Source organism: Hyla sarda, chromosome 7 (genome assembly GCF_029499605.1).
Source record: "Hyla sarda isolate aHylSar1 chromosome 7, aHylSar1.hap1, whole genome shotgun sequence".
Classification (NCBI taxonomy): domain Eukaryota; kingdom Metazoa; phylum Chordata; class Amphibia; order Anura; family Hylidae; genus Hyla; species Hyla sarda.
Window position 1 is genome coordinate 170,089,036 of NC_079195.1, and position 25,234 is coordinate 170,114,269.

The 25,234-nt window shown below is 42.8% G+C and overlaps 1 protein-coding gene across 2 annotated transcripts in view; it reads left to right on the plus strand.

Moving 5' to 3' along the window:
• Positions 1–25,234, plus strand: part of ADK (adenosine kinase) — a 343,651-nt gene that overhangs the window by 80,416 nt on the left and 238,001 nt on the right. For both annotated transcript variants that reach the window (XM_056531262.1, XM_056531263.1), the window contains exons 2-3: positions 7,429–7,503; positions 9,770–9,823. In XM_056531262.1, the coding sequence (XP_056387237.1) occupies positions 7,429–7,503; positions 9,770–9,823 (129 nt within the window). The remainder of the gene's footprint in view (positions 1–7,428; positions 7,504–9,769; positions 9,824–25,234) is intronic.

The window sequence follows — 25,234 nt, forward strand, 5'->3', positions numbered from 1 at the left end:
AGAAGGTCGGGTTAGAGTCCAGATCCCCAAGTCCGGTCAGAGCAGCGGAAGATGGCAGCAACAGCTGTGGTGTCCAGTGTGGCTGGGGGGGATCGGCGCCAGACAAGTGGAGGCAGAGTCAGAGGCAGCAGTGAAGATAACTGTAAAGTTATCTTCACTGCTTCTAGGAGTTTCAAAACTACAACTCCCAGCATGCCCAGACAGCCTTTGGCTGTCTGGGCATGCTGGGAGTTGCAGTTTTTCAACATCTGGCAGGCCACAGTTTGGAGACCACTGTGCAGTGGTCTCCAAACTGTTCCCTTCCAGATGTTGCAAAACAACTCTCGGCATGCCCAGACAGTCCAGGCATGCTGGGAGTTGTAGGGCCCCAAACTGTTCTACTCCAGTTGTTGCATAACCACAAAACCCGTCATGCCCTTCGGCTGTCCGGTCATGCTGGGAGTTGTAGTGTTTGCAACACACCGGTTGGGAAGCACGGTCTGTTTCCTAACTCGGTGTTTCCCAACCCACTGCCTCCAGCTGTTGCATAACTACAACTCCCAGCATGCACGGTCTGTCAGTGCATGCTGGGAATTGTAGTTTTGCAACAGATGGAGGTTTGCCGCCCCCCCCCCCCCAGCAAGTTTTCTGCTTTTAAGTTTGAGCTGGGGCAAATTTTCCGCTGCAGCTCTAACTCCCAGAGGGGAACCCGCTGTGAACCCCCACCATATGAATGAACCCTAAAAACACTACTCTAACACAAAATAGAGTAAAATGCTAAATGTACACACACCCTTACAGTACCCCCCCTATAAAAATGTTAAGTCTCCTACGACAGGAACAGTTTCCAAAACTGTTTATCCAGCTGTTGCAAAACAGCAACTCCCAGTATTGCTGGACAGCCACTGACTGGCCAAGCATGCTGGGAGTTTTGCAACAGCTGGAGGCACCCTGTTTGGGGAAACACTACCGTAGGCTATTTTTGGTAGCGGAGGCACTTTTACTCCCTTATGAAAGGGTAAAGTAAGGGTCTACACCAGCATGTTGTTGTAAAAAAAATATATATATTTTTTACACTAACATGCTTGTATTGCCCCATACTTTTCAATTTCACAAGAGTTAATGGAAAATAGACTCCCAAAATTTGTAACGCAATTTCTCCAGAGTACGTACATACCCCATATGTGGACGCAAAGTTCTCTGCAGGCGCACAACAGGGCTCCAGAGTGAGAGTGCACCATGTACATTTTAGACCTAAGTTGGGGATTTGCAAAGGGGTGGCTGTTAGCCCAAATTTTTCTTTTTCACAAGGGTTAATGGGAAAACCACAGAGTATTTTAGATCCTAACATGGGGTATTTCCATACTCAGAAGAGATGAGGTTACAAATTTTGGGGGGCATTTTCTCCCATTACCCTTAGTAGAAATGGTAAATTTGGGGAAAATACTGCACTTCAGTGAAGAAATTTTTTTTTTCATTTACACATCAGACTTTAACTAAAAGTCGTCAAACACCTGTGGGGTGTTAAGGCTAACTGGACCCCTTGTTACGTGCCTTGAGGGGTGTAGTTTCCAAAATAGTATGCCATGTGGTTTTTTTTTTTTTTTGCTGTTCTGGAACCATAGGGGCTTCCTAAATGTGACATGCCCCTCAAAAACCATTTCAGAAAAATTCACTCTCCAAAATCCCATTGTTGCTCTTTCCCTTCTGATCCCTCTACTGCTCCCACCGAACACTTGACATACACATGAGTTATTTCCTTACTCGAGAGTAATTGGGTTACAATTTTTTTTCCCTCCTATTACCCCTTGTAAAAATTCAAAAACTGGGTCTACAAGAACATGCGAGTGTAAAAAAAAAAATGAAGATTTTGAATTTTCTCCATTTTGCTGCTATTCCTGTGAAACGCCTAAAGGGTTAACAAACTTTCTAAATGTCATTTTGAATACTTTGAGGGGTGCATTTTTATAAAGGGGTCATTTGTGGGGTATTTCTAATATGAAGGCCCTTCAAATCCACTTCAAAACTGAACTGGTCCCTGAAAAATTCCGATTTTGAAAATTTTGTGAAAAATTGGAAAATTGCTGCTGAACTTTGAAGCCCTCTGATGTTTTCCAAAAGTAAAAACATGTCAACTTTATGATGCAAATATAAAGTAGGCATATTGTATTCGTGAATCAGTATATAATTTATTTGGAATGTCTGTTTTCCTTACAAGCAGAGAGCTTCAAAGTTAGAAAAATTCGAAATTTTAAATTTTTTCATCTAATTTTGGAATTTTTCACCAAGAAATGATGCAAGTATAGACTAAAATTTACCACTAACATAAAGTAGAATATGTCACGAAAAAACAGTCTCTGAATCAGAATGAAAAGTAAAAGCATCCCAGAGTTATTAATGCTTAAAGTGACAGTGGTCAGAATTGCAAAAAATGCTCCCGTCCTTAGGGTTATAATGGGCTTCGTCCCCAAGGGGTTAAATTTGACTATGCTACAGAGGCTGTAAACTTAATGTAGTTCATAATATAGTGTCTGTACCTGTGTGTGTGTGTGTGTGTGTGTGTGTGTCACAATTCTTGTGATTTTCACCCCAATATTTATTTTTAATAGTATATTGACTGTAGTCACAGATTTTTCCCAGGTTGCAATGCGGCTGAGACCTGACTCACTACTCAGCTGATGACAGGGAGCCTGTCTGCTTCAATGGGTGGAGGGAATGCTTGGTGGGAGAGAGATCAATCTGCAACTAATGCAACAGCTGTAGGCCCCCTGATTGAAAACCACAGGTCTTTGGAATGGATGCAGCTCATTTGTTTCAATGGGTGTGGTGGCTGATGTGTGGGAGGGAGGAAAATGGAATTATGGGATTTGTAGTCAAAAGAAAACTGAAACAGGAAATACCAGTTCACAAAAAGCTTTACACAGAATTATAGTAATCTCACAACATAGCCATTTATCCCCAAGACAAGCGCAGATCCTTCCTTAGCATGTCCATTACTGTATGCCAGGTACCTACTAAAATCACATTATGGTGGATAACCCCTTGACGGTTACAATGGGCTTCGTCCCCAAGGGGTTAAGGTGGAAAAAAAAATGCCCCTTTTCCAATAAAACCCTGTATCACCCAGAAAATAAAATAACGCCCAAACTAGGGCTGCACAATATATCGCAAAAGCAGTCAAATCACAATTTTTGCTTATTGCGATATAGCGATACGGCCCCACAGGAAAACTTACCATTATCTGCTCAGGCTGGTTCCTGTGTGCTGCTGCGGGCGGCTAGAGCAGGTGAAAACAAATTTAAATACTAAAAGTCAGTGTTTCCCAACCAGGGTGCCTCCAGTTGTAGCAAAACTACAAGTCCCAGCATTCCCGGACCCGCAAAGGCTGTCAAAAAACACTGAGCTAAGTAAAAGGGCGCAGGTAGGAAAATAAAACCTTCCGCTCACCTACTCCTGGTCCCTGCAGATGCTGTTTCACTCCATGTGGTCCGGTGTCTCTTCACCATTCAACTAGTAGGACCTTTCCCTTTTCAGGCAATCACTGGCCGCAGCAGTGTCACATGTCAAGCCAGTGATAGGCTGTTGGGGAAAATTATTTTTCGGTGTGTCAGAGAATTTGAAGGGGGGGGGGGGGAGAATTTGATTGGGGGCGAAGAATGTATAAAGGAGGGAAGGATTGTGATGGGAATGTGACATGGAACGAAGATTGTGATGGAACGGAGAATGTGACATGGGGGGGAGAATGTGACAACGGGGAAAGATTGTGACTGGAATGTGACATGGAAGGAAGACTGACGCGGGGGGGGGGGGAAGTCTGACGGGGTGAGATGTGATAATGGGGTAATGTGGGGAGGGGGAATGTGACGGGGGGGGGGGGGGGGTTAGATGTGATATGGGGGGGATGTGACATAGGGAAATATGTCATGGGACCGGGGGGGGGGGGGGCTGAAGAGGGAGATCTGTAATTGGCGGTGGGCTGAAAATGGGTGGATAGTTGTAAAACTGAGGAGATTGGACATGATTTGGTGGGATTTCACCATTTATTATATTGCATCGCATATCAAAATCGCAATATTTAGGCCCAAAATCGCATATTTTCCCCATATTGTGCAGCCTTAGCCTAAACCTATACATAATACATATTGCCATGTCCTTAACAACTTGTACAATAAAACGAAAATGGTTTTTATCCTGCACAGTCAACGCTGTAAAAAAAAAATAAATAAATAATAAAAAAAAAAAAATGCTAATTTTGGTCCAAACCGTGGAATAAAAAAGATAAAAAGGTAGCATGAATCGCAAAAACGGTATCAATAAAAAGTACAGCTTATCCCACAAAAAATAAGCAATGGTGGACAAAAAAAAGTTTTGGCTGTCAGAACATGACAAGACAAAAAGTGGAAAAAATTTTGAGAAAAGGAAAAAACATAAAGGTATCGCCATAATCGTACCGACCCACAGAATAAAAATAAATTTTTTTTTACCATACAGTGAATGCCATAAAAAAAAAAAGTTTTGGAGTTTTATTTTAATTTTTTTTTTTTTTTTTTACAAAAAAATGCTGCATGAATCAACAAAAGATATAAATATATTAGAATCGTGTCGCTAAGTAAAAGCATGTCAGAGGTATTTCCAATTAGAGAGACAGGTCAGATTTGAAATGTTGTATATGAAAAAAGGAAAGCCCCTTAGACAACTAAGTATAAGGCTTAGCAGAGGGCGTTGTGCTGAGGGCACAACACCTATGCAGGCATGTAGAATCACTCAATGGACGTGAGGTCAGCAGCTCCAGGATCCCCTCTGAGTGTTCTAGACACTCAGTATCAAGGTAAGATTCAAAACGTGTGACCCATAATCCGGGACACAGAAAATGGGGACTTGTTTCCAAAGCGCTTCTCCTCTGGTTAGTAAGTGGTAAGTCCAGGCAGAAAGATTTTTAGGTATATAAGGAATTTATTGCAACACTGAGTTTCAAGCCTTATGCCAGGCTCTTCTTCAGGCATATAAAATATATATGCCTGAAGAAGAGCCTGGCATAAGGCTCGAAACTAAGTGTTGCAATAAATTCCTTATATACCTAAGAATCTTTCTGCCTGGACTTACCACTTACTAACCAGAGGAGAAGCGCTTTGGAAACAAGTCCCCATTTTCTGTGTCCCGGATTATGGGTCACACATTTTGAATCTTAGATTTGAAAAGTTGGGCTTGGTCATTTAAGGTAAAAACAGGCAGCATCCTTAAGGGGTTAAAGTAAAATGTATTGATCGCTGAAATGCTCACACCGGGCATCCCTGACGATCATCTTTTTGCTAGTGCTGCAGTGTGGTCCAACACTGTGAAACAGAGGCGAAAGCAGGTGGCTATGCATGTTTAGTGGTCTTTCTGTATTACTGTAGCTCAGCTTTCATTCTCTTCAATCGGAGCTGAGATACAATTATCTCGTTCACACGGCCGTCTAGACCTGTGCCGTTCTTCTCCCGTCAAAAATAAAAACGGACTGTTGAAAAAAAAAACTGACAATAACTGATGCAAATGGATGTTATCCGTTTGTATCTGTTGTTCAGTTAATAAACCAAATTATTTTTTTTTTTTTTTCTGGGCATGCTCAGAAGTGAAAACGGAACAAAAATTTATGCAAACAGATGACATTAAAGGCCTATCAGTTTTCCATAGACTTCAATGTTAATTTTACTGTATCCGTTTTTTCTTCCATTTTTACTGTGTAGGGGTATATGTATTGTCTTACGTTTTATTTTGTGTAGTGTTTTAGGGTACATTCACACGGGTGGGGGTTCACAGCGAATTTCGCGCTGGGAGTTTGACCTGCAACTGAAAATTTCCTGCATCTCAAACTTGAAGCTAGAAACTCTCTGTAAACCCCACCCCTGTGAATGTACCCTGTACATTCACTTTGGGGGGGGGGGGGGGGGCGGGCGTTCAGCTGTTGCTAAACTACAACTCACAGCATGCCCTTTGGCTTTCCGTGCATGCTGGGGGTTGTAGTCATGCAACAGCTGAAGGCACACTGGTTGCAAAACACTGAGTTAGGTAACAAACTGTGTTTTGCAACCGGTGTGCCTTCAGCTGTTGCAAAAACTATAACTCTAAGCATGCAGTGACAGCCAAAGTGCATGTTGTGATTTGTAGTTATGCAACAGCTGGAGGCATACTACTACAACTTCCAGCATGCCCTTTGTCGGTCAGTGCATGCTGGCGGTTGTAGTTATGAAATGGCATCTCACTAGCCAGTCCCTTCCCGGCTGGTCCTTTAAGTCCCAGGACATCAGGGCATACCTGAAGGCCCTTGGTCCTAAAGGGGTTAAACCTAGGCATTTCCGAATGTCATTTTCTGCAACATGAGCGTAAGAAACATGAATGCTTAGAGCTGAAGCCAGCTGCACACCCAGTTATTGGACTTCCTCTACTCTCTCTCTCTCTACTGTGGTCCTGGTCCTGTGGCCACTCTGCTGCTGTCCCGTGCTGCTCTGTGAATAAAATCTAGAAAAAGAGAATGGTGGCAGTATAGCTATCAGATCCCTATTTCAATTTATATCTTAAAGATCCCTATTAAAGCCCTATGCAAATACTAGGCCAACATTTTTGGGGTTTGTAGCCCAGACACTTACAAACTATTCAGAGCCTAGCCCAGACTCACTATGACAAGTTTGCTTTATTGCAGACCTAGACCTAACTTTAAAGTGGTACTCCTCTGGAAACATTTTATCCCCTATCCAAAGGATAGGGGATAAGATGTTAGATCGTGGGGGTCCTGCTGCTGGGGACCTCCGCGATCTCCGGCCCGGCTCCCCCGTCATGCGGTGCATGGAGTGAACGCCTCTGTGCCTGATGACTGGCAATGCAAGCTGCCACGCCCCCTCCATTCATCTCTATGGGAGGAGGCGTGATGGCTGTGCTAGCATGAATGAAGGGGGGCATGGCGCGACATCAAGATGATCCCCATTGGCGGGACCCACCGCGATCCAACATCTTATCCCTCTTCCTTTGGATAGGGGATAAGATGTTTCCAACGGAGTGCCCCTTTTAAGGATGTCCTAGTGTAGGACCTCACAAAATTGTGTCCTGTAGATAAAGCGTCAAATCCCATTATTTGTTTTGAGTCCTCCCAAGTTAAGTGTAAAGATGGATATGTAAAAATTACAATTGTTTACACTATTATGCAGACTTCACAAGATTGTATTTCATCTTGAGGTCTCCATTAAAGGGGTTATCCAGGAATAGATAAACGCAGCTACTTTCTTTCAAAAACTGCTCCCTGTATGTCTCCATGTTGGGTGTGGTTCTGTAGCTCAGTCCCATTGAAGTGAATGGAGCCGAGTTATAAAACCACACACAACCTGGAGACAGACGGGTAACTCCTTTAATGAAGACCTCAAGATGAAATACAATGACAGTTTTCTGTAACTCATTTTGTTTTTGCTTTTATTTCAGTGAAAATCTCCTTTTTGGCATGGGAAACCCTCTCCTGGATATATGTGCTGTTGTAGACAAGGACTTTTTGGACAAGTAAGCTTTCCACACACTGTGCTACCACCCTATGACACTTTTTATTTTACTTTATTTTTGTATGCTTTTTCCCCCCAAAAGAATGAGAATTTAATCATGTTTATCTAATCACTTCTCTGCTCCTTTGTTTTTTTACAAAAAAACAAAACAAAAATGTTTAGTCAGAACAGTACATTAACATTGATTCTGTGTAAAGTTACATGAAATAAAGCATCTTACAGCTACATTGAAAAAAATCTTAGTTATGACTGCCGGAAACAGAGCAGATAAAAGTTTACTGGTCCTTGAAGGCTTTTTAACCACTGTTGCTACTTATTCCCGATTTATTTAATTGTGAAATGGTGTCTAAACACTGGGGGTCAGACTGCTTGGTTCCCCTGCGATCTTGAGACTGAGATTTGGAATGACCTGGCAGTATTGCACACTCGACCGCTGCAGTGGCGGTCAAGTCTTTACTTTTGCTTAATTGTTTTTATCACCAGTATTCACTGGGTTCAGACCACAACTGGATATTTTAAAGCTGTAATGTAGAGAAAAATAGTACCTCTCATGATCTTATTAAATTTTATAATCCTCCCAGTTCACTGCCCCCTTCATGATAAACCACCCCCTGCCTTTGTTTTTATTGTTTTTTTTAGTATTCTACCTTGGTATTGCTCTGTGTTTTCTGCTCAGTCTCAATCGGATTCACAGACTGGGAAGGGGCGTTACCCAGCAGGCTTTACATCATCTCAAGCCATACAGGGGAGAACGTCCTCCATCACTCTGCTACATCAGCACTAGGGATTGACAGATATCGTTTTTTTTTTTTTTAGGACCGATACCGATACTCTTTGGAGGTTATGGCTGATAACTTATACCGGAATATCTGTATAAGCGGGTGCTTTAAATCAATGAACTGAAACAGCTTTTGCGGTGCCAGAGACCGCAGCTGCCACCCGCTTCTCTCCCCCTGCCTGTCATGAGTCCTGCCACCGCGACCGCCCTGGCCAGAGACTGCCGCCGCCACTGCCCCATTGCCTCCACCATCCCCGGTTTTATAATTACTTGTTCCCGGGCTCCACGCTTCTTCTGGCTCCTGTGGCATTCTCCTGAGCTGTCGCGTTGAGGACGTCACTCGTCATTGCGCTGCGCAGTGCACAGCGTAACATAGGACACGCAGGAGCCAGAAGAAGCCCTGGACCCCGGGAATAGGCAATTACAAAACCAGGAATAGTGGAGGCAATGGGGCAGCGGCAGCAACAGTTTCTGGCCGGTGCGGTGGGGGAGGTGCGGGGGGGCGGGACATTATAGGAATATCGACAAGGTAATTGCTGATACAGATAACATCCAAAATCGTGAATATCGGCCAAACCGATAATCGGTCGATCCCTAATCAGCACTCCCGACTGCAGTTTTTTTTTTTTTTTTACACAAATAAAACATTAAAAATATTTTTTATTTACCATACGGAGTGCAATAGCAAAAATTTGCTTTAGTGATAGTACCCATTTAAGTTGACTGGTTTCAGGAAGTTATACAAATTTTTACATTACCTCTATTTAAGAAAAATACTCTAGCCTTCCAGTACTGGTTAGCTGCTGTATGCCCTGGAGGAAGCCATGTAACTATTTCCAGTCTGACACAGTGCTCCCTACCTCCACCTCCTCTGTCCATGTCAGGAATTGTCCAGAGCAGTAAAAAACCTCTCCTGGTCTGATCATTTCTTGACATACAGAGGTTGCTGCAGGGAGTCCTGCTTCAGATTGAACAGAAGGCTACCTCCAGGGCATACAGCTGTTTAAAACCTGTTGGAATCCTAATCCAGCTGATCAGTTATTATTGTAACAATGGTCACTAGCTGGTATGTAGTAGAGCAGGTGGTTTTAGAGGTTCACAGGACATCCAGCATGACTTATACAAAGTGTTCTTAAAGTAATCGGGTAATTTAAATCTGTATTTCTGATCCATTTAATCAGTTAAACCTATTACTTCTAACTTCCATATCCCAAATCTGTTTATTTTAATCTGTGTAAGAATTAGAGAGGGATTTAGCAATGATCTTATGCAGCGTTTGAAGTCCTGGAAACACTCACTTAAGGATACATAAACAATGCTAGATTTCAAAGATTCTGACATTTAGATTTCTGTACCCTCTTAGTTTTATGGAATGCAATCGTTCCTCTAGTATGTGTTTTTATTAATTACTTGATTTATTGCTTACAATAGCTTGTATTCTTTTGTGAGAAAACTTCCTATTAATACTGCAATTTTTTTGTTTCCATAGATATGGCTTAAAGGCAAATGATCAGATTTTGGCTGAAGACAAACACAAGGAGTTGTAAGTCAAGTAAACTGAAATTTATTTTATTTCTCCCCTCTATTGGAAAACATTTGTAGATTCTCTATTTTTTTATTTTTATTTTTTTACTTTAAAATACATGTTTTTAGCGTTAAGAAAAAAATGTTATTGAGAGGTTTGGTGATGCTCTGCTACCTCAGACATCCTGCTACAAATGGAAACATTTTTTTAATACGCACTAGGCATAAAAATCACCTATTTTCATCCAAGAAGTGGGTGCAGGATCCAGTGACGCAATCACATTTTGTGCTGTAACATAACTTACTGGTTTCACATAACTTACTGGTTTCGTACTAGGCATATTTACGTATGAGAAAAATGTGTTACTTACCTAACCTGATCCCCATAGCTGTTGTTCAGATGGATTCCAGTCCCTGCTAATCATCATTGCTTCCTTGTTTCGGTGACTCATCCTCCCCAAAGGAACTACCTCACACAGCCAATTGCTAGCTTCAACAGTGTCAAAGGAACAAGGAAGCACCATGACTAGCAGGAAGTGGAAGCCATCTGAACAGTAGCCACCTCTTATCCCTGTAGGGGGGATTGGAGGAGGGTAATAGACTTTTTATATATGGCTTGAGGTGCTATATATAAGCATCCCGGGCTGTATATAAAAGGGGTTAGTTTCTATCTTTTAAGGACAATTCAATAACGTGTGGAAATTTATAGGCCATTAGAACTCCATAGGGAATTCTGGGAAGAATGTATAATGCAAAGCAGCCATATCACGCCACCTTTTCAGGTAGCTTTCACTGTCAGTGTTTTATTCTAACTTCAGAGCTTTAGAAACTGACTGGAAATTTATGCCAAGCCAGAAAACACTCTTCTGCCATGTGACAGTCCTGGTCCAGTAAAACAAGCAGAGAAAGCAATCAGCAATCACTTTCTCTGCCGGGACTTAGTATGATCGCTCCATCTGGACTAATAACCTAGGTGATCCTGGCGCTGTCGCCTGAAGAACAAAGTTTGAAAGTGATCATATCACTTAATTAGTTCATCAAGATGGTGTCAGCATACCTTGTGTACGCAAGTTGGGGTAGTCTGTACGGATCCCTGTTCAGCGGGAAGACCTCCAAAGATGGCGTTGCTTTTCTCCTGCCCCCCCCAAAAAAAGTGTGCCTCCCTCTCATCACTGCCTTTTTGCGAGGGAGAGAGACAAATCTGTAGTGTCAGGAGTAAAAAGTGAATTTATAAAACCAATAGATCTTAAGAGCTATTAACCCCTTCTCGCTGTGCATCATTGATCTTAACATGGTTTTCACCAGACCAACCCCTTTATCTTCTATCACAGGATAGGAAATAAGTAGCTAACCGAGGGGTCTCTGCTGAGACCCGCCTAATCCCCGAACTTGATTCCTCTACAGCAGTATTTCCCAAACGCGGTCCTCGAGCACCCCAAACATATCACCTGTGTAAGACTAAGAAAATCCAGAAAACATGACCTAACTGTGGTGATGCCTGATTCACTGACAGGATTAAATCACCTGTGAAAGACTAAGGAAATCCAGAAAACATGACCTGTTGTGGGGACTTGAGAACTGCGTTTGGGAAACACTGCTCTACAGCATGCACTCCATTAATTTCTATGGGAGAAGCACAAAGCACTTAGGCATCTTCATTGATCCCATTGAAATGGATAGGGGGATAAGAGTTTTCACCAGACAACCCCTTTACCCCTTCATTGCCATAAATCATTAACCCCTTTACCGCTTTAGATAACTTCTGAGTTAGTGAAATCCAAAAGTCTTTACTCATTGCTACAAGACAAGTCTATGTCTAGGCAGAGGTATGAAATTATTCCTAATTTCCCAGATTTTAGCGACAACAGTCTATGCGCCCCCCACCCCCACATGATATCTGTACAAGATACACCTGCCAATTACTAAATGTTAGATGTTTGCCACCAAGTTTGCAGAAGCTTATACACCTAAAAAGCGTATATGTAACATAGTTCATAGGGTTGAAAAAGAGTCCATAAAGTTCAACGTATAACCCAAATGAGTCCCTACTGAGTAGATCTAAAGGAAGGCAAAAAACTCTAATCTTAGAGGTAAAAATTCCTTCCCGACTCCAGATATGTCAATCAGAACAGATCCCTGGATCAACCTTCTGTCACTAAAAATCTAGAATCCATAACCAGCAATGTTATTACTCTCCAAAAATGCATCAAGACCCCTTCTTTTTTTCTAAACTAGATAACCCTAATTCTGATAATCTTTCTGGGTACTGTAGTCCCCCCATTCCCCGTATTGACCTGGTTGCCCGTCTTTGAACCCTCTCCAGCTCCACTATATCTTTCTTGTACACTGGTGCCCAGTACTGTACACAGTATTCTATGTGTGGTCTGACCACTGATTTGTACAGCGGTAGAATTATTTCCATGTCATGGGCATCTATGCCCCTATTGATGCACCCCATGATTTTATTTGCCTCTGCAGCAGCTGCCAGACACTGGTCACTACAGCTAAATTTACTATTAAGTAAGACTCCTAAATCCTTTTCCACGTAAGTTGTCCCAAGTGTTCTCCCATTTAATACATAATCCCAGCCCGGATTTTTCTTCTCCATGTGCATAACTTTACATTTATCAGTGTTGAACCTCATTTGCCACTTCCCAGTCCAAACCTCCAACCTATCCAGATCCATTTGTAACAGTGCATTGTCCACTATTGTGTTGACCACTTTAGAGTTTAGTATCATCTGCAAAGATTTCTACTTTACAATTCAACCCCTCTACAAGGTCATTAATAAATATATTAAATAGGATAGGACCAAAGACTGACCCCTGTGGTACCCCACTAGTAAAAGTCACTCAATCAGAACAAGTACCATTAATATCCACCCTCTGTTTCCGATCGCTGAGCCTGTTAACCCCCTTGCACACATTCTCCCCCAGCTCAATCCCTCTCATTTTATGCACCAATCTTTTATTTTTTATTTTTTTAATCTCCATATAATTCTACCCATAAGGACTCCACATTATCGTTTCCTTTCCGTATATCCTCCCGCAGTGCGGCCTTCAGACTGGACTTTACATATAGAGAAACGCCTCCCCCCATTCTGTTTGGTCCGATCCTTCCTGAATAGACTATAACCCTGTATGTTGACTGCCCAGTCATAGCTATCGTCCAACAATGTCTCTGTTATTCCCACTATGTCGTAATTCTTCTCAGACATTATCAACTCCAGTTAATCAGTTTTGTCAGACTTCTGGCATTAGTTAACATGCAATTCAAAGGTATATGTCTTTGTTTTTTTTCTCTATGGACCCTATCCCTATTAACTATTAAAACACCTTCAACTCCACCCCCAGGTACATTAATAATTCCCACTGCTCTTTCTACATTATCTTACCCCTTCTATGTTGTAGGTTCCCTCTCCCCCAGTCCCTAGTTTAAACACTCCTCCGCCCTTCTAGTCATCTTCTCCCCAAGCGCAGCTGCACACTCCCCATTGAGGTGCAGCCCGTCCCTACTGTAGAGCCAATATGAGACAGAGAAGTCGGCCCAGTTCTCTATGAACCCAAACCCTTCCTTCTTACACCAGCTTCTGAGCCACATGTTTACCTCCCTGATCTCCCGATGCCTCTCTGCGGCTCGTGGTAAAAATAATAATTCAGAAAATATTACCTTGGAGGTCCTTGCCTTAAGCTTGCGGCCTAAGTCCCTGAAATCATTTTTAAGGATGCTCCACCTACCTCATACTTTATCATTGGTGTCAATATGTACCATGACTGCTGAGTCTTCTCCAGCCCCACCCAGCAACCTGTCAACCCGATCCACGATGTGCCGAACTCGAGCGCCAGAAAGACAACACACTGTTCGGCGATACTGGTCTTTGTGCCAGATCGCCCTGTCTGTCCCTCCTAATAATAGAGTCCCCCAGTACCTGTCTTGTCTGCCCTCCACTCCTCCTTACTGGAGCAGACACCCCCCTGGCAGTCAGAGGCAGTATCCTGCTACAGTACTGCAAGATCAGGACTAGCCTCCCTGACACTTTCCCCTCTACCCCGTTTTCTAACTGTAACCCAGCTAGCTGCCTGACTGTCCTTCTCCTCCATCCCACTATCCTCCCTCACCTCTACCCCAGAGAGTACTTGCTCAGTGAGCAGGAGACTCCTCTCCAAGTTGTCAATGCATCTGTGTTGCCTGTTGCTCTTCTTTGTCCAGGATCTGGGCTTCCAAATTAACAACATGCACACATCTCGCACAGCACCCTTGAACTGCTGTTCAATAATTGCATACATTGCGCAAGATGTACACCGGACTGCATTTTCCAACATGGAGGCAATCTAATTATGGGGGATTTCACAGATTAACAGGCAAAAACCGACAGTAAATTTTACAATTTAAACTCACAAGACCGAGAGTTTAAGTCCCTGCAGTGCAAGGAAAGTTACACTTACAAGGATCTCAAACTCCTGCTTTCAAATTCCTGGCTTTTAAAACTTTCAGCAGCCTCTCTTCCAGCAGCCACACTCAGACCAGTTAATGAATCCCTGCTTAAGTACAAAGAAAGGCTGGCATTCAAATATTATATTCCTTGCATGTGTTCAGGGTGTGGAGTGGTGTGGTAATGGTATAAGCTCTGCACACTTAGGTCTTAGAAATGAATGAAGGAAAGAAATATTCACCTTGTACCTCCAGGTTGCCCAGAACATCTTTGTTTGGAATCTAGTAAACCCCCTAATGTGTAAACGTTGTTCTCTTAAAAGTTCTACCCTTAGTTCAAGCTACTGTCTTAAAAAAATAGTTTGTGGTACTATTAGTTCCAAGTGCAAGGGATTACCATAGTGATTGGCACAAACCCGTCTGAGGTTGGTGAGACCTCATCTCTTCACCAAAAGGAGCTCTTGGTATTAAAGTTTTGAGTGCATGCTAATCGCCATTCATGAGTTTGGAGGTGGTTTCTGTCTGTGGCAGACAAAGTTAACATTAGAAAAATACTTATTGTGGGGGGAAAAAAAATCTTTAAATTCTTTAACACTTTTTAAATGAAGGACAGTACAAAGTATACTTCATTAATGGGGTTGTCAAATGAAAGCAACCTATTCCTTATCCAAAGGAAAGGGGATAAGTATCTGATCGGCTGGTACTCTCATATCGCACGTGCTGTAGATAACACATGCTCCATTTAATTCTAAGGGAGGGCACAAGATGGCAGAATACAAAACTTTAGCATCCCTGGTGCTCACAGAAATGAATGGATGACCTAGCGTCTGCAGCACTTGCTCTCTAAGAGCCTGGTTCTGGAGGTTAAGGGAGATAGCATTGGTCAGACCCCTTACGAACAGACCCTTAAAAATGAAATCACCCCGTTTTACAAAATAAAAATATACATATTTGGTATTGGTGTGCGCCCAGAAATGTGTAAGCAATTAAAATATAATTTTATGGTCATGAGCAGTGGACAGCATGACCATAAATGTCAGAATTGCTGAGGTTTGTCACATCATAGATCAGATTTTTTTTTAAATGGTAAAGTCCAGTCAATATAAAAATATACCTATAAAAACTAAAGATCACAGCACAAAAACTGATCTTCATACAGCTTCAAATATGGAAAGACTTATAGGGAAATTTTTTTATTTTATTTTTTAATTCCAAGTTAATTTAAAGTCATACACAATACAAAGGGTGAGCAGACGTCGAAACAGTATAAGGAACCATTTCCTGAGAAAGTCACACTATCATCTGCCAGATAAGAGCAGGTTATTGTAAAAGCAGAAAATAAAGTAATTGCAGAGGTGGGAGCTACTCCACTAAATTATCTAGCTTGTCAACTACGGCTCAAGATTTATCAAGAACAAAGCTATAGAACACAATGAGATTACGGAAATCCAAACATATATACCGTATATACTTGAGTATAAGCCGACCCGAGTATGAGCCGAGACCCCTAATTTCAACCCAAAATCCCAGGAAAAGTTATTGACTCGAGTATAAGCCTAGGGTGGGAAATACCTCATCCCCCCCTGTCATCATCCAGACCCGTCATTAACATCCTCATCATCATCCCCTTGTCATCATCCCACACATCCCCCCCCCTTCATCATCCCCTTGTCATCATCCCACACATCCCCCCTTGTCATCATCCCACACATCCCCCCCCTTCATCATCCCCTTATCATCCCGCACATCCCCCCTTCATCATCCCCTTGTAATCATCCCACACCCCCCCTTCATCATCCCCACCCCCCTTCATCATCCCCACACCCCCCCTTCATCATCCTCTTCTCATCATTCGCCCTCAGTGGTCTTCAACCTGCGGACCTCCAGAGGTTTCAAAACTACAACTCCCAGCAAGCCCGGGCAGCCATCGGCTGTCCGGGCTTGCTGGGAGTTGTAGTTTTGAAACCTCCGGAGGTCCGCAGGTTGAAGACCACTGCGGCCTTCAACATCATCCAGCCCCCTCTCACCCCCTTTAGTTCTGAGTACTCACCTCCGCTCGGCGCTGGTCCGGTCCTGCAGGGCTGTACGGAGAGGAGGTGGTCCGGTGGGATAGTGGTTCCGGGCTGCTATCTTCACCGGGGACGCCTCTTCTCCGCGCTTCCGGCCCGGAATAGAGGCGTTGCCTTGACAATGACGCAGAAGTACGTTGGCAATGAACACACCTCTGCGTCGTTGTCACGGCAACGTGACTATTCTGAGGCCGGGCCCGAAGCGCTTAGAAGAGGCCTCCCCGGTGAAGATAGCAGCCCGGAACCAGTATCCCACCGGACCACCTCCTCACCGGACAGTCCTGCAGCACCGGACCAGCGCCGAGCGGAGGTGAGTACTCAGAACTAAAGGGGGTGAGAGGGGGCTGGATGATGTTGAAGGCCGCAGTGGTCTTCAACCTGCGGACCTCCGGAGGTTTCAAAACTACAACTCCCAGCAAGCCCGGACAGCCGATGGCTGCCCGGGCTTGCTGGGAGATGTAGTTTTGAAACCTCTGGAGGTCCGCAGGTTGAAGACCACTGCGGGTGGGGGAGTTCACTCGAGTATAAGCCGAGGGGGGTGTTTTCAGCACGAAAAATCGTGCTGAAAAACTCTGCTTCTACTCGAGTATATACGGTAGTCATCTGCAATGTTAGGTACTCTTTGGGTAGTTGACATCCAAGAGTTCCAGCAAGTGAGAAATTTATCATGTGTACATGTAGCTAGCGAGAAAGCCTTCTCATAGTTACATATGAGGTTCAAGAGGTTGACTTCACAGAGGGAGGGAATTTTCTGTTTTCCAGTTTCTGACTATTTGCAATTTGGCAGCCATATATAAATGGGCAAGAGGATAGCGCAACTCATGGGTAATCATGTCGAAGTTCATGAGAAAAAGGACCATCTCTGGGGCCAGGTTGTTTGGAGCCTGCAGCATTTTGGTGGTCAGTATTTCAATCCCTTTCCATAGTTCCGTTAGGCGAGGGCACTCCCATAAAGTGTGGAGAAGGGAACCCACCCCGCCACAACCTCGCCAGGACAGGTTGGAACATGTATTATCAATGAGATGTAGTCCAGAGGGCGTGTAGTACCATCTATAAATCGTCTTGGATACTGCCTCTTGATGATGTGTAGATCTAAATAGCTTGCATGAATAGGTTAATGCTGTAGTCCATTGTTCTAATGTAAATTCTTTGCCTAGATCTGTTTCCCACTTTGTCATGTAGCAGGGATGTGGAAATCCTATCGCCCGACGCCCGGGACAAGTAGTTTTGGGCGCTGGGCAGGTTAATTGTTAATAGATTTAGCCCTGTATTGGGCTAGCAGGGACAGACAGACTTCCCCCTTATTGTTCTTTAATGCCGGTGTGAGTGCAGGAGCTGATGGAAGTCTACACCTCACATCGGCACTCAGAGTGTATGGAGGGGGGGCGGCGGCCTCCAGCTGACTGCAGAGTCCCCTTATCTCCCCTCCCGGAGGATGGAGGACGCAGCGCAGAAGACACAGCAGGGTGAGAGAAAGGATGTAGACAGCTCCGTGCACAGCTCCATCCCCCGCACACAGCTCTATCCCTCCCCCTGTTCTGTCTCCCGAGGACCTAATCCACCACGGTGGGGGCGGGGGGGGTCAGGGGGAGGACCGAAATCTTCTCACCTCACACCGGCAGTGTGACTACAGCTCTGATGTCCACTCAAGGTTGGCTCAGGTGAGGAGGCCGAGAATGCAAACAGCGGCAGGAAGGGTGGTTGTACATGTATGGTGTGAGTGGATGTGTGTAATGTATGATGGGTGGGCAGCGGCAGGTGTATGTATGATGTGTGCATATGTATGGTGTATATCAGTGTTTCCCAACCAGAGTGCCTCCAGCTGTTGCACAACTACAACTCCCAGCATGCCCTGGGCATGCTGGGAGTTGTAGTTTTGCAACAGCTGGAGGCACCCTGGTTGGGAAACACTGATGGATATGTATGGTGTGAGTGTATGTGTGATGTGTGTATGTCTGTCTGTGTGATGTGTATGTAATGTATGATGTGGGGTGGGCAGCGGCAGGTGTATGTATGATGTGTGCATATGTATGGTGTATAGGTGTATGTAATGTATGATGTGGGGGGCAGTGGCAGGGGGGTGTGTGTGTGTGTGTATGTATGATATGGGGGCAGTGGCTGGTGCATGTATGATATGTGTATGCATGAATGTTTTGTATAGGAGCGGACTGTCACGTCGGGCATTAGGGCAGTTGTGCTATCTAATTTTATTTATTTTTAGTGGCACCCGCACTAAATTGCACCCCCAGAATCCCACACCCTTCATACTCACCCGCCAACCAAGAGCCCCACGGATGCACACAAACACGCCCGAACCAAAACTACAACTCCCAGCATGTTGGACCATAACCTAAACTGTAGAACTATAAAGTGCAACATGCTGGGAGTTGTAGTTTTGGGTCGGGTAAGCTGCAGAGCCATAGGCTGCATCAGGGCATGCTGGGTGTTGTAGTTACTAACTGCAATTCCAAGTATTCCTTGACACATCCTATGGCTCTGCAGCTGACACAAACCAAAACTACAACTCCCAGCATGTTGCATAATAACCTTAACTGTAATACTATACAGTGCACCATGCTGCAACACCCACAGAACCATAAACTGTATCAGGGCATGCTGGGAGTTGTAGTTATCTAGTAACTAAATGCAACTTCCAGCATTTTCTGACACAAAATGCAGCACATAATCTGGAGAAGCAGAACCCCCCCCCCCCCCCCCAGTAACACACAAGTCCCTATGAAGACTGAAAAATAGTGATTAAAATATTTTAAAAAGTGCGTATATATGTGAATAAGCCCCTTTCCTAATAAGTTTCCAATTTTCTTTGAATAAAAATAATATACAAAAATAAACATAAGTGGTATCGCTAATTGTGGAAATGTCCAGGCTATTAAAATATAATGTTAATTAAACCGTACGGTGAACGGTGTAAATGTAAAAGAATAGTCCAGAATTGCTCATTTTTGGTCACTTCATATGAGAAATTTTTTATAAGGTGATCAAAAAGTTACATCTAGACTTTTCTGGGCTTGGCTCAGGTGTAAGAGGATCTACAGCTCTCCCTCCTGCCGCTAATAGCCTGGCATGCTGCGATCGCCTATTAAACCATTAGATCACCGCTGTCAGCAGTGTCTAAAGGAATCTTATATCCATCCCTGGTGGTCTAGTGGGGGGGGGGGGGGGGGGGGGGAGATCAGACTATTTTTGTAGAAATTATTTTATCTACCAGGACAAGTGTATTTTCTTGAGGGACAAGTAGATTGTGTTCCGCTTTAGTCCCTTGGACAAGTAGTTTATTTTTTTTATTTCCACACCCCTGTGTAGTGATGTTTAGACAAATTGCATTTATCATGAAGGACGTTATAAAAGAAGGTAATTCCCCTCTTCGAGTCGCCATTCAGATAGGAGAGGATATCTCTCGGGATCGGGTGTTGGGAGGAGAAATCTCTAGTCAGCAGACTACGCAGTTGTAAACTTTTATAGAATTCCCTATGGGGAATATGGAAGTTAGAGTGTAGAGCGGGAAAATGAACATCTCCCTCCCGAGACATCAGATCCTGTGCATTGTAAATACCGTGGGTTTCCCAATGACGAAACTGCAAGTCAGGAATCAGGCATTCTAGATCAAGTCAAGTGTAAAGGTTTTAAGGGGGCAAGGAATGCAAAACAATTTTTGCTGTAAAGCGTACTTCCAGGCTATATCAGAGAAAGATATAGACAACAGGTGCGATTTAGGTGGTTGTCGTCCCCTCAATTGTAATAGCATATGGGTTCTCGGTGAGATTGGGTGGAGGTTGAGTCCCATTCCTCTCTTCAGAAGTTTTTCTGTGTTATTAGACCACCAATGAGTAATGTGATCCAAATGACATGCCATATGGTAGTCCTCCAAGTGTGGCAGGCTAAGTCCTCCCCCCTTCCTATGCAATGTCATAATACGTCTAGCAATGCGAGGTCTTCTATTGTGCCAGATAAATTGGGAAAGGTGTTTTTCAAGTGTAGAAAGAAACTTTTTAGGGAGAACAATCGGCATGGTCCTAAATAAATATAATAACTTTGGGAGTAGCATCATTTTAAATGTTGTTAGATGCCCAAACCACGAAGGGAGGGATTTGGTGTAGTCTTGCATGGAGCTGAGTAAGGGTTGGGCAAGTGGTAAAAAGTTCTCATGGAACAGTTTGGTCGTGGGATGGGTAAGGCGGATGCCTAAGTAAGACAGTACAGAAGACTGCCAACCTAATGGAAACTTTGTGCGTAGTAAGGAGGCAAGGTGAGAGTTTAAAGCTACATGCATAATCTGAGATTTGGATGTATTTAGTTTATAATAAGATATTGCGCTAAATTACTCTATTGTCGAGAATAAGTTAATCAAGGAGTTTTCTACGTCCGTCAGGGTCAACAACACATCATCGGCGAAGAGCGTCAGCTTGTGTTCAGTCGGGCCTATCTGTATTCCTCTGATGTTGGGATTCTCCCTAATGGCCTGGGCCAGGGGCTCAATAGATAAAATGAATAACAAAGGGGAAAATGGGCAACCTTGCCTGATCCCATTCGACAGGGTGAACTGGTTGGATAAGGCTCCATTGGTGAAAACTTGCGCCGCCGGATTAGAGTACAAAGCTGCGATTGCTGTCACAATGGAGCCTGAAAACCCGTATGAACGGAGCATCGAAAAAGCAGATCGCCAGTTCACCTTGTCGAAGGCCTTTTCGGCATCAAGTTTTAGAAAGGTAGATGGGACTTTGTAGTGTTCGCAATGTTGGAGTAAAGAGATCACCTTCCGGGGCCTGCCTTCCGTTTGTAAAGCCTACCTGGTTTTCCTCCACAATTTTTTTTTTTTTTCCCCGTCCTACATTTTATAGTAAAATGAAAGGTCATTACAAAGTACAGTTGGTTACGCATGAAAATTGACTGTCCTCAATAAAGGCCAAAACCCCTTGTGTCCTTAAGGGGTTAATCTGCTACAAAACTGAAACTTAAGCAAAACTGTATCTGATAATGAGGACAGTGATCCCATGTTCAAGGCTAAATTAACTTTGGAGAACATTTACCTTTTTGCTCTTTGTCCACTCCAATGTCCCCCAGTTGAAATTCTGATTATCTTCTGCTCTAATCTGTCACACTTCTGGATGCACTTTAATGTGTTTTTTTAATTTGTAGTGGTGTAAAATAGATCTATCACTGGGCTGTCATCAAATGATTCATCAAAGGACTTGTTGAATCATGGGAGTGCTGACAAGGTGACTTTATTGCTCTCAATACAGTTACTGATCTCCTGAGAGGCCCCTCAATAATGCGCAGTTATTTGTAATTCTCTACATTACGGGAGACCAGTGCTATGCTGTTTGCCATAGGTTTTTGCTCCTGTACTTTGGCAAATAAAAGGACAACATATACTCTTCTCCATGCCATGATATAGTACTGTAGAAAGTGCACTGATAAGGTTGCTACTCCTTTAGAAGGTGTTGATAGCAGAAACACAAGGGACAGCTGCCCAGCACATTATAGGTAGTAAGATCAGTGGACAAGGCACAGTATAGACCTTCTGGAGAAGGTAGACTAGCTCAGCTTGCATATAAACAGTCCAGGCTTTCCTCCTTTCAAATATGTGATTCACATAGGCAATGGAGGTTGTTTGGCATGGCATTACATGGACTATTTAAAGGAGTCTTTGCAAAGGTAGTCAGGGTGGCTTAAAAAATACAAAACAAAAAATACGGTACTCACCTTCCAATGCACTGTATTTCCTTCGGGTGCGATTGGTCCCTGCTGCTTACTTTAATGTGTAGATGCAAAAGTAAACAATTACTAGCTGAGGCATGACCTCCTATGGACTGTCTAACATGCCAACAATGCAGGAAATGCCTCACTTAAAGGATGCATGGTGAAACCTTATGCATTATAAATGTTCTGTAGGCTGGAATTGTACGTGCAGTTTTTTGCAAAGTTTTAAAGGGGTTATCCAGGGAAAAACTTTTTTTATTTCTTTTATTTTTTTTAATCAAGTTGCTCCAGAAAGTTAAAAAGATTAGTAAATAACTTCTTTAAAAAAAAATCTTAATCCTTTCAGTACTTATGAGCTGCTGAAGTTGAGTTGTTATTTTCTAAGTGCTCTCTGATGACACGTGTCTCGGGAACCGCCCAGTTTAGAAGCAAATCCCAATAGCAAACCTCTTCTACTCTGTGCAGTTCCCGAGACAAGCAGAGATGTCAGCAGAGAGCACTGTTGCCAGACAGAAAACAACCACTCAACTTCAGCAGCTGATAATTATTGAAAGGATTAAGATTTTTTTAATTGAAGTAATGAGAGAGAGAGAGTTAAATTATATTATATAATTATATTATAATATATAATATATATGTAATATATATATATATATAATATATAAAATATATATATATATATATATATATATATAGAATATAATTAATATATATAATAATATATATATATATATATATATATATATATATATATATATATATATATATAATATATATATTAGTCATTTTCTTATACTATTTCAAACACTTTTTTTTTGGACCCCCTCTTGGTATTGACTTAATAAAGAAAGTGTATCAAAAACAGCATATATGATTTCAGCAGCAGATTTTGCTGTGTAAAATCTGCAGTGGATTTTTCTACCATTCACCTCAATGGGTCTGCAAAAAATCCACAATGGAGGCAGCCTTTCCTTCGGACACATTAAAGGGGTATTCCAGGGAAAAACTTTTTTTATTTTTTATTTATTTATTTTTATATCAACTGGCTCCAGAAAGTTAAACAGATTTGTAAATGAATTCTATTAAAAAATCTTAATCCTTTCAATAATTATTAGCTGCTGAAGTTGAGATGTTGTTTTCTGTCTGGTAACAGTGCTCTCTGCTGACATCTCTACTTGTCTAGGGAACTGCACAGAGTAGAAGAGGTTTGCTATGGGGATTTGCTTCTAAACTGGGCGGTTCCCGAGACACGTGTCATCAGAAAGCACTTAGACAGAAAAGAACAACTCAACTTCAGCAGCTCATAAGTCTTGAAAGGATGAATATTTTTTAATAGAAGTAATTTACTTAATCTGTTGAACTTTCTGGAGCCAGTTGATATATATATATATATAAAAAAAAAAAAAAAAAAAAAAAATTCCCTGGATAACCCCTTTTAAAGTCAATGGTAGCATAATCCACTGTGGAATTTCCACAGCAAATATGCTGAAGAAATTCTGCAGGTAACTTGTCCGTGTGAACTTACATTTTTTCTTTTTTTTCTCATAGTGAAAATATTAGTTTTAGGATTATTTAAATATTGACTCCAAAAATAGAATTGCTTAGAATGAGAAAAACAAAGTGGATGGAAAATCTTGCTTTCAGGATATGTGTTTTAGAAGAGGAAATTACAAGGCATTTAGTGGTTTTGAGTCTAAGTTTGGATTATGTGGGGAAAACTAATACCAGGGTTGCTATATTTCATAACATTTGCTCAGACAGGCGTTGACCAATTTCTGTTTTTGTTCAGTTGCTATATACTTCGAGTACCTATCATGATCTAAACTGTCCCTGACTCTACCGGACACTATCCATGCGTTTATTTTTGGTATAAATACCCCCTAGGTACCTTTTTAATATTCATAGTTTTACTGTTCAGTCTGCAGCCCATGTTGAGGGAGGAAGGGAGCGTGAATCAGCAGGCGCAACGTCATGCGAAGCCTGCCAGGCTGACTTCTGCCCTTCCACTTCTAAGCTGCAATCCCTGTCGGGACCACGCATAGACTATGAATACAGCGGGCCGGCAGCTCCAGTCTCCTCTCCCTCAGAGGAGGAAGAGCTGCCGTGCCCCGCTGCCTGATAATGTGCTGCAGGCACAGCGCTCACTCCTGCCGGTCTGTCACAGAGCAGGCTGATTGACAAGCCGGGAGCATGCACAGATCCTTGCTTCTCCCACTCTTCCTTTATTTGGTCTGTCCACCAGAGGCATTGATAAGGGGGTGCAGGGGTTGACGACCACATTGGGTGACACCCTCAGGTGTGAGGACTCCCTGACTCTGGTACGTGCGTCCCGTCAGAGGGATGCAAGGGGAGCGTGTACTGCATGGAAGTTAAAACGCCACATAACTTCGAGAAGGAGGGGGAGATGATTAACAAACTGTAAAAGGTTTGTGATCAGCCTCCCCTAAGGAATCTATACTTAACAGTACATAGCTGTTATAGAAATCACAATAGGTCTTTAACTCACACAGCAATATCACAGGACTCAATAGGGTTAAAATTAGGACTTTCAGTTTTGGAGTTGCAAAGTGAACCATTCTTTAGCTGATTTACTTTGTGTGCTTTAGGTCATGGCCTTGTTGCATCACCCTAGCTTTATCATGGGGTTATGGACTGCTGCCCTTGCATTCTCCTGTAAAAACATTTCAATAAACCTTTTTTAAACTGTTCTTTCAATGCTGTCTTTGCCTCTGAGGCATAAAATCAGCCCAAGAATATTGTGCTTTCACCACCATGCTGGTGGATGGATAGGTTATGGTGTGCAGTGTTTTTCTTTTTCTTTTTTTAATGACCACAGACTTAAATGTACGTCCTGGTTTGGTGGTACTTCGGGTGCACCAGGACGTACATTTACGTCCTATGTATGACCGCGAGCATCAAAGCGGTGCTCGCGTCATACACGGCAGGTTCTGGCTGCTATCAGCAGCCAAGGACCCACCGGAAATGGCCGACATCCGCTCTGATGTCCGCCATTAACCCCTCTGATGCCATGTTGATGTAAAAACAATAAAAATAAATAAAAATAAATCCCCCCCCCAATAAAAATAAAAATTGTCAGTTTTTCTCATTTTACCCCCAAAAAGCGTATTTTTAAAAAAATATATATATTTGGTATCACAGTGTGCGTAAATGTCTGAACTATCAAAATATAATGTTAATGATCCTGTACG